General features: G+C 24.2%; 1 protein-coding gene across 2 annotated transcripts in view; it reads left to right on the top strand.

Moving 5' to 3' along the window:
• Nucleotides 1-820: 820 nt before the first annotated feature.
• Nucleotides 821-12,302, top strand: part of LOC136988621 (uncharacterized) — a 136,112-nt gene continuing 124,630 nt past the window's right edge. The window contains exon 1 of one of the 2 annotated variants that reach the window (XM_067286526.1): nt 821-886. In XM_067286526.1, coding sequence (XP_067142627.1) covers nt 836-886 — 51 coding nt within the window. In that variant the 5' untranslated portion in view covers nt 821-835. Of the gene's footprint in view, nt 887-5,878; nt 6,022-12,302 lie in introns of those variants that run through there. The other variant, XM_067286527.1, reaches the window with a different exon arrangement.

Raw genomic sequence — 12,302 nt, forward strand, 5'->3', positions numbered from 1 at the left:
AAGATTTAAAATAATTTTATAAATAAAATAATTAAATATTTAAAATTAATAATTGGTTAAAATAAATAAACAACCGATAGGTGGCGAAAATTCGCCACCTATCGGTTGTTAAAATGATGATAACGTACATTTTTTTAATTGGTCAATTTGAATTTGAATGAACTAATCACGGTTAAGCATTACCAATATAATATTTTTGAATCTTGATAACTGACCACGTGTGAAATATAAATAAAGCAAAAACTTTTATTGTTATTATTGTAGTAGAATAAAAATTTAAAGTAATTACAAGCTTTACTGTGTCTTTTTTCGGATAGTAAATCGAACGAGACCACTTCCAAGAACCTGCTTTACTATATTTGGCTCAGAGAAGAGGTTAAGGACTCATAAGTTGAGGGTCTACCACGTGATTGTGATGGATTGAATTTTTTTTTGTTCGCTACATTTTTTTTCCTTCTTTAAACTAAGAATAAAAGGGAGTTTGTTCCCCTGGGTGGAGAAACATCAGCTGTTGATATTGAAGAGGTGAAAAACAAGAAAATATTACTACAGTTACATGGTTTTTGACTTTTATAGGGATAAAAAAACAACTTAATTAAATCTGTTCAAGGTTAAATATGAATCAGCAAATTACACTGTAAATTAAAGATTTTTTTAAATGTATATATATATGTATAATAGGGTACATCACACCTTTAAAGTGTATACAATCTTAGCTTACCTAACACACCTAAGTATTTCAATTACATCATCACAATAATTAACTTATAAACAGATGAGTCATGATATTCATAAACTGTAGAAAGTTTGGCCTATTGGCTCAGATCCAACCTGAATGTCTAGTATAGACATTGTGTCCAGAGGAGTGCCATTTCTAGAAATAAAGGTGGGTTGCAGTCTGCAAATGAATGACACCAGTTTTCTTATCTTTATATATATACAATTATAACCTTTCTTCATTCATTAAATATCCTAGATGTAAGTTTGTTTTGTAACAATATCCTTCTTATCATTGTATCTTCCTGTTTGTATTCTGGAAAGTAGGTTTAGTTTTGTTTATTTTATTGTATAAAAAATGTAATATTTTATTAGTTTTCTTTTTTTAAAAAAAATATGTTTTATTTATGAATTGTTGAACTTTATATACTTTGTATTTTTATAAGACTTAAAGGATTATAAAACATTTTACTAAATATAAACAAGTGAAGATTGTTAAACAAACTTGCTTACTTCGCCATATTTTGCAATATATAGAATAAACATGACTTTTCCTTCTTACATACCAATTAATCTATCAATTTATAATAGGGAAATTGTACATATGTTTAATGCCAGACATAACATTCCTGTTTACATTATTCATGCCTTGGGCAGGACAACTGACACAACTTGGAAAATAAAGAAAAAATTCCGGATAAATATTCACATGCTTAATTCCCTCTATTTTAGCCAGGTGTTATCATTAATAAACATAAAATTATCATTTTGCCATTATATAAGATGAAAAGGTACTTATTCCATTATGAAGAGAAAAGACATTAATTAGTATTCTGATGGATGTAGATAAGATCTGATAATTTTTCATTCGTGTCAACACAATTATGTGGTGTGGGAACACCATTAGAAAAAGAGAAAAATTAAAATAAGCAGGTTTATTAGTTTTTTTTATAATATAAAATAACATCAGTTTTGTTCTTAAGTAGAAACTACATCTGAATATTTATAAATTGAAATGATACATACTAAAAGATTTATATTAAAAAAAATCTTAATACTTAGAACAATGAGTTTTAAAGCACATTATAATTTTCAATTTACTCTATTCATTATTTAGGTATGAATAGAATATAGAATATTATGGCTTATTCTTTGCTGTTTAACAATGATAAAAAAAATATAATAAAAATGAAAGGAGAAGCAATTTTATTTTCTTTATTTCTATATATTTAAGAACTGTAGCGCATGCTTCTTTAGGAGTTTCTAAAGATAGTACATTGTATTTTTCTTGAAAACCAGTGATTAAACATGTGATTCAAGACAGAATCATTCACAAGAAATTTGCTAACAATCAATATGGCATGGTTCATTTTTGCTTTAATATTAAAAAAGTTTTGGAAATTTAATAATAATCAGGTAGGAGAATTATCTTTTGTGCCATAAAAATGTTTAAAATGTTCATCTTTTAAGAAAAATAAATTCTTAAACTGAAAATTTTGCTTGAAAATTAGTCCATTGAACTAAGTACCAGAGAAAAAATTTACTTTGGATATTTGTTAGGATATAAACCAAAAGGAAATAACAATTTATTATACATCAAGAAATATATAAAGATAAAAGATTTATTGCAGATTTTTCTTTTTTTTATAAATAAAATACACCAAGGCATTAAATTATTTTTAATCCCATCTTTCGTTCGGCCGGACCGACTTAACGATATCCCGAGATTAAATTTTAATATGTAAATAAATCCATTTTTTCTTAATTTCTAAAGGATTTTTTAATATAAAATAATAATAATAATAATAAAGATATGTTATAAAAACTAAGTTGATAAATCATTAAAACTTATTATTATAGTTTATAATTGTATAATTTCAGAAATATATTATTTATTTTTAATTTTCTGAATTTTCTCCCTGGAAAAGCCTGTATTTTACAAAGTTGTTTGAAAACTTTGTAAGGAGTGACAGATCTATCCAATTTTCCTGCCTTATCCATTAATAATAATTTCTTTTTTAAAGTTAAGTACTAACTTTCCTAGTTGTGAACCTATCCAATTTATTATAAATCAACCTAAGCCATTTATTACAGCATGGGCAATCAATTCACCTGACCGACCTTGTAGAGTTGAAGGTCAAAGATCAAGTTTAGGATCTTTAACGTTTTTATATAGTCTTATATATTTTAAATTAGATTATTAATTATTGTATTGGTTTAATGATGTGATCTAAAATAGATGAATGGTTGTTGTTCCAAAGATGAATCAACTCAATTTTTGAAAGTTAGTCTAGAATATCTAAAGGCCATCTGAAGTCAACATGATGTAGGGCAAACACTGTACAACAAATTGATGGTTTGTAAAGTGGGTTGTTCTTTGCTATTATATGCTTGCTACACCTTCATTGATGTAGTGAATCAAGTTCTTGTCAACTTTACAGGATAATAATAGTGCAGTACAATAATATAATAACAGGAAGGACTGTTTATGCTGTTTTCTTATAAATTTTATTTTCTATTTTCCAAAAACTGACAAAATGTAAATAGAAAATAAACATAACATTAAATTATAACAATTATTTCCATTAAAATTATTCAGATTTTAATGCCTTTAACATCAGTAAGCTCCATTAAATACATAATTTTAAACTTAAAACTTTTATTATACTTAAATTTAAAGAAAATGATAATAATATACAATATTCTAGAAATTTATATAAATTTTATAGGAAAAAATTCACTGAAATTCCTTCCTGAATTTCTAGAATTCATTGAAAAAAAATATATATATCTGTTAGAAAGCAAGTATGATGCTTTAAATAAACATTCCAAAAATAAATTTTGTCTTCTTAATTTCTATTTTTGACTTTTAAGAAAAATAATTATGATAAATGAGAAATTTTTGCTGGATTTCAAGAAGTTTTCTTAAACATCAATACAAATTAATTAATTAAAATTTTTTAATTAATTAAGTTAATGTAAAAACGTCATTGTTTGCAGAAATTATGAAAAAAGATAGAGAATTATACTACAAACTGGATTATTTACATCATTATCATTATATAAAACTAGCTAGACTGCTTAATATGAGTACAAATAGCCTTAAGTTATCTTGTTAAAACTATCCTACATTCTACTCGTGGGAAATTAGTTATTACCGCAATGAAAAAGATCATTTTAAAGAAGATAAAACTACAGTAACTTTACAATATAGATGTTATCCTATCTTGTATTAAGGCATAACATCTTGTACTAACCTTATTTATTTAAATGTTTTGATATGCTTGAGAATAGTGGATCACTGAACTGCTTTACATTTTAAAAGGCATAAGAATTTGAGTAAAAAACATATAAGAAGTTCTTGCCAAATTTATTATGAGAAAGATTCTAATCAGTGAACATTTTTGCAATATTTTAGAGGGGGGGAAAATACTAAAAAGCTACAAGCAATAAAGATAACTAGACTGGCAGAAGATTCTGGTTTTGTCATAAGTTATAAATACCAATGTTTAATTGTTAAAACCAAAATTAGTTATTGATACATGTTTTTAGATATTTTTCAATAAGCTTAAACAAGAGGACAAATTGGTTACTTTATCTACATCTCTGGTAATAAGCTGAGAAATTTTCTCTATTCTCAAGCATCGTATTTGCTAATGAATATGAATGCAAAACAAAAAAAAAAGATCAATTGGTTTTCAGATTAAGATCACTCTAGTTAAAAACACACACACAAAAAAAAAAAAAAAAAAAAGATGTGGACATATTAAATTCTAAACACGTTAAACTTGTCTTCCTCTTTTTCTACACGAAGTGTGAGATGCTAACGTGTGTTATTATTACTGGATTATCAATACCCGTAGGCCATTATTGATGTCTTAAATATTTGTATCATCGTCTCTTAATATAATATTGACAAAATTAACCGGAAAACTTCAAATATTATTATTTTTTTTTTTTTAAGAATGAAATTTTAGCGGTTTCTCCTCTGCTTTAGTTTATAGAGAGGGAGGAGATACAACGTGATTCTCAGCAGGCGTTGTTGAATGTGTTAGTTTGCCCCAGGCTAACTTCTCCTCATTGCCGCTCCCCGATCTACTCGACCTTTCAACTTTGGGTCAATCACCCTCTTTTTATCTCTAGAGGGCTGGGTTGACGGTTCACATGTCCACGCTACTCGGAACATTCCATTTAGCTGATAGTAATTTAGCATTTCCGTGTTAAATACATCCCGTTAAGAAACATATGCTTAACTACTAAGATTTTCACAGGACGAGAATTAATTTTATTACTTAAATAGCTAAAATTTCTTGTCCAAATTAATACTGTTTATACTATTTTTAAATATATTAATATTTTTAACGTAAAAATTATAATATATGATCGTATCAATGCTTTTTAATTTCTAATATTTATACGTTTTAAAGCATTAACATAAACACTAACTCCTGTAAAACCGTCTTTGCCTCATTACACCAATTCACTTTTTTTATTATTATAACCGCCCTTATTTATTATTTTTATTAATTTTAACGTTAAATGTAACATTTTTATTAATTATATTAATGAATGTATATCATTTAAAGTACAAAAGATACGTAAAAATGAAAAGAGAGCACCATTATACTATGAAGTAGGTCGTAAGCCCTCAACGACTGTCAAATCTGACTTTAAAAATGCTTTAAAGTATGCTACGTCATAGGTATCTGAACCATTAGTGTTCCTTTTTTTCACACTGTTTGGCATATCACCCTCTAACTTTTTAAAAGTTTGTACAATTCGCTGAAGATTAATTGAGTCACCAAGTTCTTTCTAAAGTTGGCACTTTGACAAATTCTAACTGGAAATATCCTTATAAAGTCAATTTAAAAACCTAATAATTAATTAGAATTCCATTGATATTATCTATGGTTTTTTTATTGAAGATAGTATAATAAAATAGTAAACAATTCATGAACGTTTGCTTGTATTTGGTGAAAGTTAAACTAGCAATGTTTTATTTTTTTGTGTGTGTAACTGAATTGAAATAAAAGATTTGTTGATATTTTTCTTTGAAAAACAAAAAAAATTTTGTTCTTATGATTAGTTTTTCCATTTTGGTTGTAGTGAACGTTCTTTTGCGCAAACTCTTTCATCTACTGTCGACATCATCCGCATCTCAGGTTGCCTTGGAAACAGTCGAACTGCATATCTCCAGATAGAAGTGTTGCTACCTTTAGAAAATACCGTTGTGTAATATTCATATTGGATTAACTGGATCATAGGATTTTTCTTCACTTCCTTTGATATTTTTAATATTTCCAGGTATAAATATTGATACTTTAATGAAATATTTATTTTAAAAATATATATATATTCTTTTATTTATAAGTTAACAGAAAACAGGAATTTATTTATTTTCTAACTTTACAATTAGATTTGTTAACAGAATTTTTGTAGTTCTAAGTTAATTAATACAGTAGTAATTTAATTTTTACGTGTAATTTATATTTATAAACTTTTTAATTATAATTTTATAATTTATAAACTTTTAAATTTTGTTTGTGTATATTTTTCAGAAGAAAAATCATTTTTAATGTTGTAAAACAACAAATACTCTTTACATATATATATATATTTAAAATAGTTATTTGTAAGTATAATATATTTATATATCAATAAAAAGATTGTATATAAAAATAAAATAATATTTTATGTAGTTAAATAAATTAGGTTATTGATAGAGTTAACTTTATGAATTATTTATTAATAGAAATCTTGCAATTTTACAAGTAACAACCTGAGTAACTACAAAATAAATAGAAGTTTTCTATTAAACAAGACATAAGTACAGTTCTCTAGTGATACCAATAATTTAAAATTATAATTATAAACAATAGAAAGAAATTACATCATGAATAAGATGGTGTCATCAAGGAATATAAAGCAAACTAAATATTTTCAGGTTAAGAAATGTGAAAAGACTTATTTACTTTCATATTAAAATGATTTATGATCATTTTTAATTTCTTTCTCTATGTATATCTTCATTAGATATTTTGTTTCAGTAAATGGATGTTGTTTAGCACTGTAGAAACTTGATGCTAATATTTAATGATGTAGATGCTCCATCAACTTTAATGTTCTTATAGTTTATGAATACATAGTGTAAGAAATGAGGAAGTTATATACATAAAAGCTAGATTAATTGTGATTTATTGTAATATGTATGTAATAAAATACTTTAGATAGTGTTTTTGTAGAAAGCAATCTAACAGGAAGAAAATTCAAATTTAAGAAAAGTCTGGTTACATATATATATATATATATAAAGCCGAGCATTATTTAATTCTAATAATAATTAATATATTGTTAAAAATATCTATTGAATATCATAATTCTTAAACAATGACTTAAAAGATCTCTTCTACTAAACAACATATCTTGTTATTTTATGATTAGTTAATGTTGTTTAACATAAAACAGATTTAAATATTAAGTTTAACAAGTTAAAATTAAATAATTAATTTGTTAAAAATTATGACAATTATGATAATATTAATATAATTAATAAATATATTGATTTTATCATCACTTATAGTTTTTATAAATATGTTTGTATGAAATATTTATAATAATAATTTTATTTTACACAGTTTTCACTTTATCTTAAGTTTTTAAATTAGATTTTTTTTTTTTTTTTTAGCATTTACAATTCTATGAAAAATTTTGGAAGTTGTAAAAAAAGTTTTGCACTAGAGAAAATATTATTCCTGGAGGAATATTCTTACACAGTGTTAAAGAAAAATATCCATTTCCACATAAATAGTCTGTCAACGTGCTTTTTTCCATAAAATTCCGTGTTTCTGTTCGACTTATTTTAAAAAATACAAAAGAAACAATTCTTCGGCAAGGGCCGAACACGTCCAATATCTGGTAGAATTTTACTTTACGCAATTTTACAAGATTAATTTTCTATTAAATTTACTTATTGACTAATGAACAAATCTTGTAGAATAACAAAAAAATAATAATAAAATAAAATAATAATAATAATAATAATAATAATATTTAACAAAACTTCAAAGTATTTGTATAAATAACAGAATTTCTAAAGAAATTTTCATTTCTAAGCCATTCTCACTTGAATAAGTAATTTTTATTTTCTGAATAAATATTTATTCTTTCAAATATGATATACTTTAAGATAATGAGATTAGAATTTTATAATAGGAAAATATTCTATTAGTTTTTTGTGTTTACTTAAAATAATCTTTTTCATCTCTTATATAAATAAATGTAAGATTTATATTAATTTGAGAGAAAATAATGATACTTAATTTTTTTTTTCTCCCTGTTAAACTAAGAAATAAAATAATTTATTGTCCAACGTAGAAATATATTTTTAAATTGATCTGTGAATATTTTTTCTGAAAATAAATTGGTATTTCTTTTAACATTTTGACATTTGGATTTATCATTTTTACTACATTTTTATTTATTTATCTTTGACAAGAAATATTAAAGCTGTTTAATATCTTAATGGAAGTACTGTCTATTATTTGAATTTTATTGATTTTCTCTTTTATGCTGTTCACTTATATTAAATCAGATTTTTTTTTTGAGGTGTTTATAGAATTTTGATTTATAAATAGTTCTAGAAAATTTTATTTTTATTCAAGAATATTTACAAGATTGAAGAGGTGAATTGTTACATATTTGTAAAATCTATTTGTCTTCGATAGGAACTAAATTTAGGTTTCCCAAATTTGATTTTCAGGCACTGATACACGAATCTGTTTATAAATCACACAGAAATCCATGAAGGTTGTGTGACTTGTTTCGCAATCTTTTACCTATGTCTCTTTATCTACTCTAGAGATTTATAGTTTTGTATTTTAGAATATATAAATGAATTGAATTATGAAGAAAATAAAGTGAACAATATATATATATATTGTTCACTTTATTTTCTTCATAATTCAATTCATTTCAAGGAATTTAAGAATATTTTCTAAAAATACAAGTTTTATTATATTAATACATTTAAAATTTATTTTTTTTTTTATTGATTATGTTGATACAGTTGATACAATTAAAATAATAATTACTTTAACTGTGTTTTCTGTAAGGTTATATTTTTTAAAATACAGAAATATGAGTTATATTTAATATTCCCATCATCAGGTGTAATTTTCATAAAAATGATATTAGTTTTTGTAGGTTTATCAATGGTATCGTCGTACCAATTCACGCAATATAAAATGCATATGGTTAAAATACAATGAATACATTGTTTCTTATGTTATTATTCACAATACTATTACCATATTCATTATACTCAACTTATAATTTATTATAAATATAATATTTAATATATTAAACCAAAATATTCAACTTTGGATTATATTATCTTTACATTTGTCATTAAATATATTGATTGCATTTTCATTTTATTTTGTTGCACACAATACCGTAATATACTTATTATACCTTTCGTCCGTGCAGAATACGTTAAATTTACAACAATTTAAAAATTATTTCTTACATTAAATCATACTTTGAATTGAATTTTCTGTTAAATTTTTAAATGATTCTTCAATCTCTCCAAACAAATTACGTCGTTGCCATTCCAATTCAGAATACAATTTATCCGTCCAGTAAATAATAATTTATAATCTTTCTTTGATACTTACAGCCATTCTGAACAATTAATTAACTTAGTAATTTATAGACCACCCTGGGCTAAATGACTCCTCTGCTGAAAGAATATCCACTTTACTCTGCAGTATATATATATATATATATATATATTGAATAAAGAGAATAGTCAGTCTTCTTCATTAATCTCTTTTAGAAATGAGATCAAAACATCATTTTTTCTCCCCCCTTTTTTTCTAATTTATTTAACATACATGTTAATTTATTAATAAAGAATTTCACTTATTAAATATCTACAAAACTTTGTTTACTTTTCAATTTAATCTTGATGAAGATTTATCATCTTTTTTGTTTGTCTTGGCAAGAATATTTATAAAAAGTTTAATTTTATCTTGTTATAGAAAGAAGTTTTATTTATAAAATTCAATTTCTGGTTTAATTTTTCTCTTTTAAATTGAATCAATTTATTCATTTTTCTTTTTTTTTAATATTTGATTTAATCATTTAAAGTAATAAATATTGATGAAGCTATTAAAAGAAGTAATTACTTAATCTAAAAATATGTTTTAAAAGCTTAATTAATTTATTTATTTAAATTAATTTTTTCAAAATACTTAATTTTCCTACTAATAATTCTTTAGAAATGTTTTATTAAACTTAAACTAAATTAATATAATTAATGTAAAATATTATCATTAATTTTATTGATGTGGTATTAAGTTAATATATGGAAAAAGTTAATTATTTTTTAAATATTAAATCACATTATTTTTGTATTAGGTTAGATATTCGCTATCCAAATTTGTGGATAATATTTTGATTGTACATTTTCACGGCGGCACTAAATTTTCCCTAGTGGATAAATTTTAAAGTAATAGTTTTTCCAAAAATCAAGACAACGTAGGACAGTTTGTATACCAAATTTAGTCACGATTTTTTCTAGATAGAACCCTGAACACTTACTCTTTAATTATGATCACACTTTCTTAATATATAATAAAATTATTTGTGTATTAATTTTAATTTTATATAATTTATTACAGTTTGATTCATATATATCATAATCCAACCTGTTTATTTTCCAAATCTATTAAATATTTTGTAAGAAATGTTAGGATGATTTTGGAGGAATTTCTCTAGATTTAATTCAAAAATTCCCTGTAAAATTAATTTATATCTTACTTGTATTTATTACACATTATAAAAAATAAATGGAACTTGTCATTTGTTTATTGACAGATGAAGAATTCTGTATTGATCATCTAATTTATTGCAACTTGTAGATTTTTTTTTTGTTTGATTACATTTTCTGGTGTATTGAATGGATTGTATCAAAAATAAATGATTGAAAGGTCATTCATATTTTTTTCTCAATTACAAATTATCTCATTTAAAAGTATTATAAAAACAAACTGAGTAGGAAACATAAATCAAAATTGACTTTTTCTTATGAAAAAAATATAAAAAAGAAAAGGATTAAACAGCTCATTTTTCAAAATTATGATGTAGAAATTTTTGTTTTTTTTAGCGATTATTTTCTTGAAAAAAAACAAATTTTACAGGAAAATCTTTCACAAAAATAAGTCGAAAGAGGAAGTAAAAGTGAATAAAAATTTCCAGAAACATAAAATTATCAAGAAAGTAACCGGATATGTTGTTATATCTGCATACAAATCTTTCATTTTTCAATACTTCCTGTTTTAAAATCGAAAAGAAAGCACATTCCACTCAAAGTTACGATTCGAATTACCTCTTTTAGATGGGAGGACACAAAGATATATTAAGCAGAAGCTGTAATTTAAGAATTAAGTATTTCTTCAATTTAATTCTTTATTATCGTTAACGATACCTTGTTCTTTCCATATGAAAACTGAATATTATTATTATTATTTTTTTTTTCGTTGGCATCAGTTAATATATTTATGGTTCTTAACGTTGCATAATCATCATACTTTCTGCATCTCTCAGGAAACCTTGAGATGAATACAAAAGAGCTTTATGTCAACCATTGCGAAAACATAACAAATTTCAATTAAAACAGATTTATTTCTGCAATATCTATAACCACAATGCTATAATTAAATAACCATCAAAGATTTCTGACATATGTTCATTAATGTCGTGTATATGATAATTAAAAAGAATTCTGTCGTTAAAATTATAACGTGTATAATTAATTTTTTGATTATTTAATAATAAGAATTATTTTACTTCAAGAAATGAAAAAAAAATTCCCTAAGAGCTTTCAGTTATGATTAAGTAAACTCTTGCTCTGTTATTTTATTCATAAGTTAATTTAGTGATTTTAACAGTTTTGTTCCTCCAAGGAATTGTAAATTACAGAGAACACTCCCTTATATATATATAATGCTATTAAATTAATTAAAAACTCTTAACTTTGATGGGGAAAATGTTAGTTTTTCAGGATATGAAGTTTAAAAATAAATTGCAGTTTTTCCTCTTTGAACTTCTGAGTACTGAAAAATCTATTTACACAAAGCATTAAGTTTTTTTTTTTTCTTCTTTTCTCTCAACTTATTAATGGATTATTGACTGATGACAGCTTAGAAAAATCTGGGTCATGATCAAGAATTAAGGAAGTAAATGAGTTAAGTACTTGCATTCTATTTTTAGAAAGAAGCAGAACTAAATTTTGTTGTGAATGGGCAATGTGACAGGCCGGCTGAACGGAGCCCACTTCTTGTCCACTGTCACTTAACCGATGACAAATTGACTTTCTCCATTTTTATCTAAAGATTGCATTGCATTTCTCCTCCTCCACTGTGACTTAATGCGGTTGTTTTTCCCTTTACATGCGTGACTAAGATTATTAATTATGTTGTTATATGGTAAAAGTTTATAAGATTATTTAATGAAGAATCTCGATTCGAAAAATTAGTTTTTTTAAAAAAAATATTTATAAATTATATTCTATTTAAAAATGG

This window comes from Centruroides vittatus, unplaced genomic scaffold, assembly GCF_030686945.1.
Source record: "Centruroides vittatus isolate TY-2023 unplaced genomic scaffold, ASM3068694v2 scaffold_373, whole genome shotgun sequence".
Lineage (NCBI taxonomy): Eukaryota > Metazoa > Arthropoda > Arachnida > Scorpiones > Buthidae > Centruroides > Centruroides vittatus.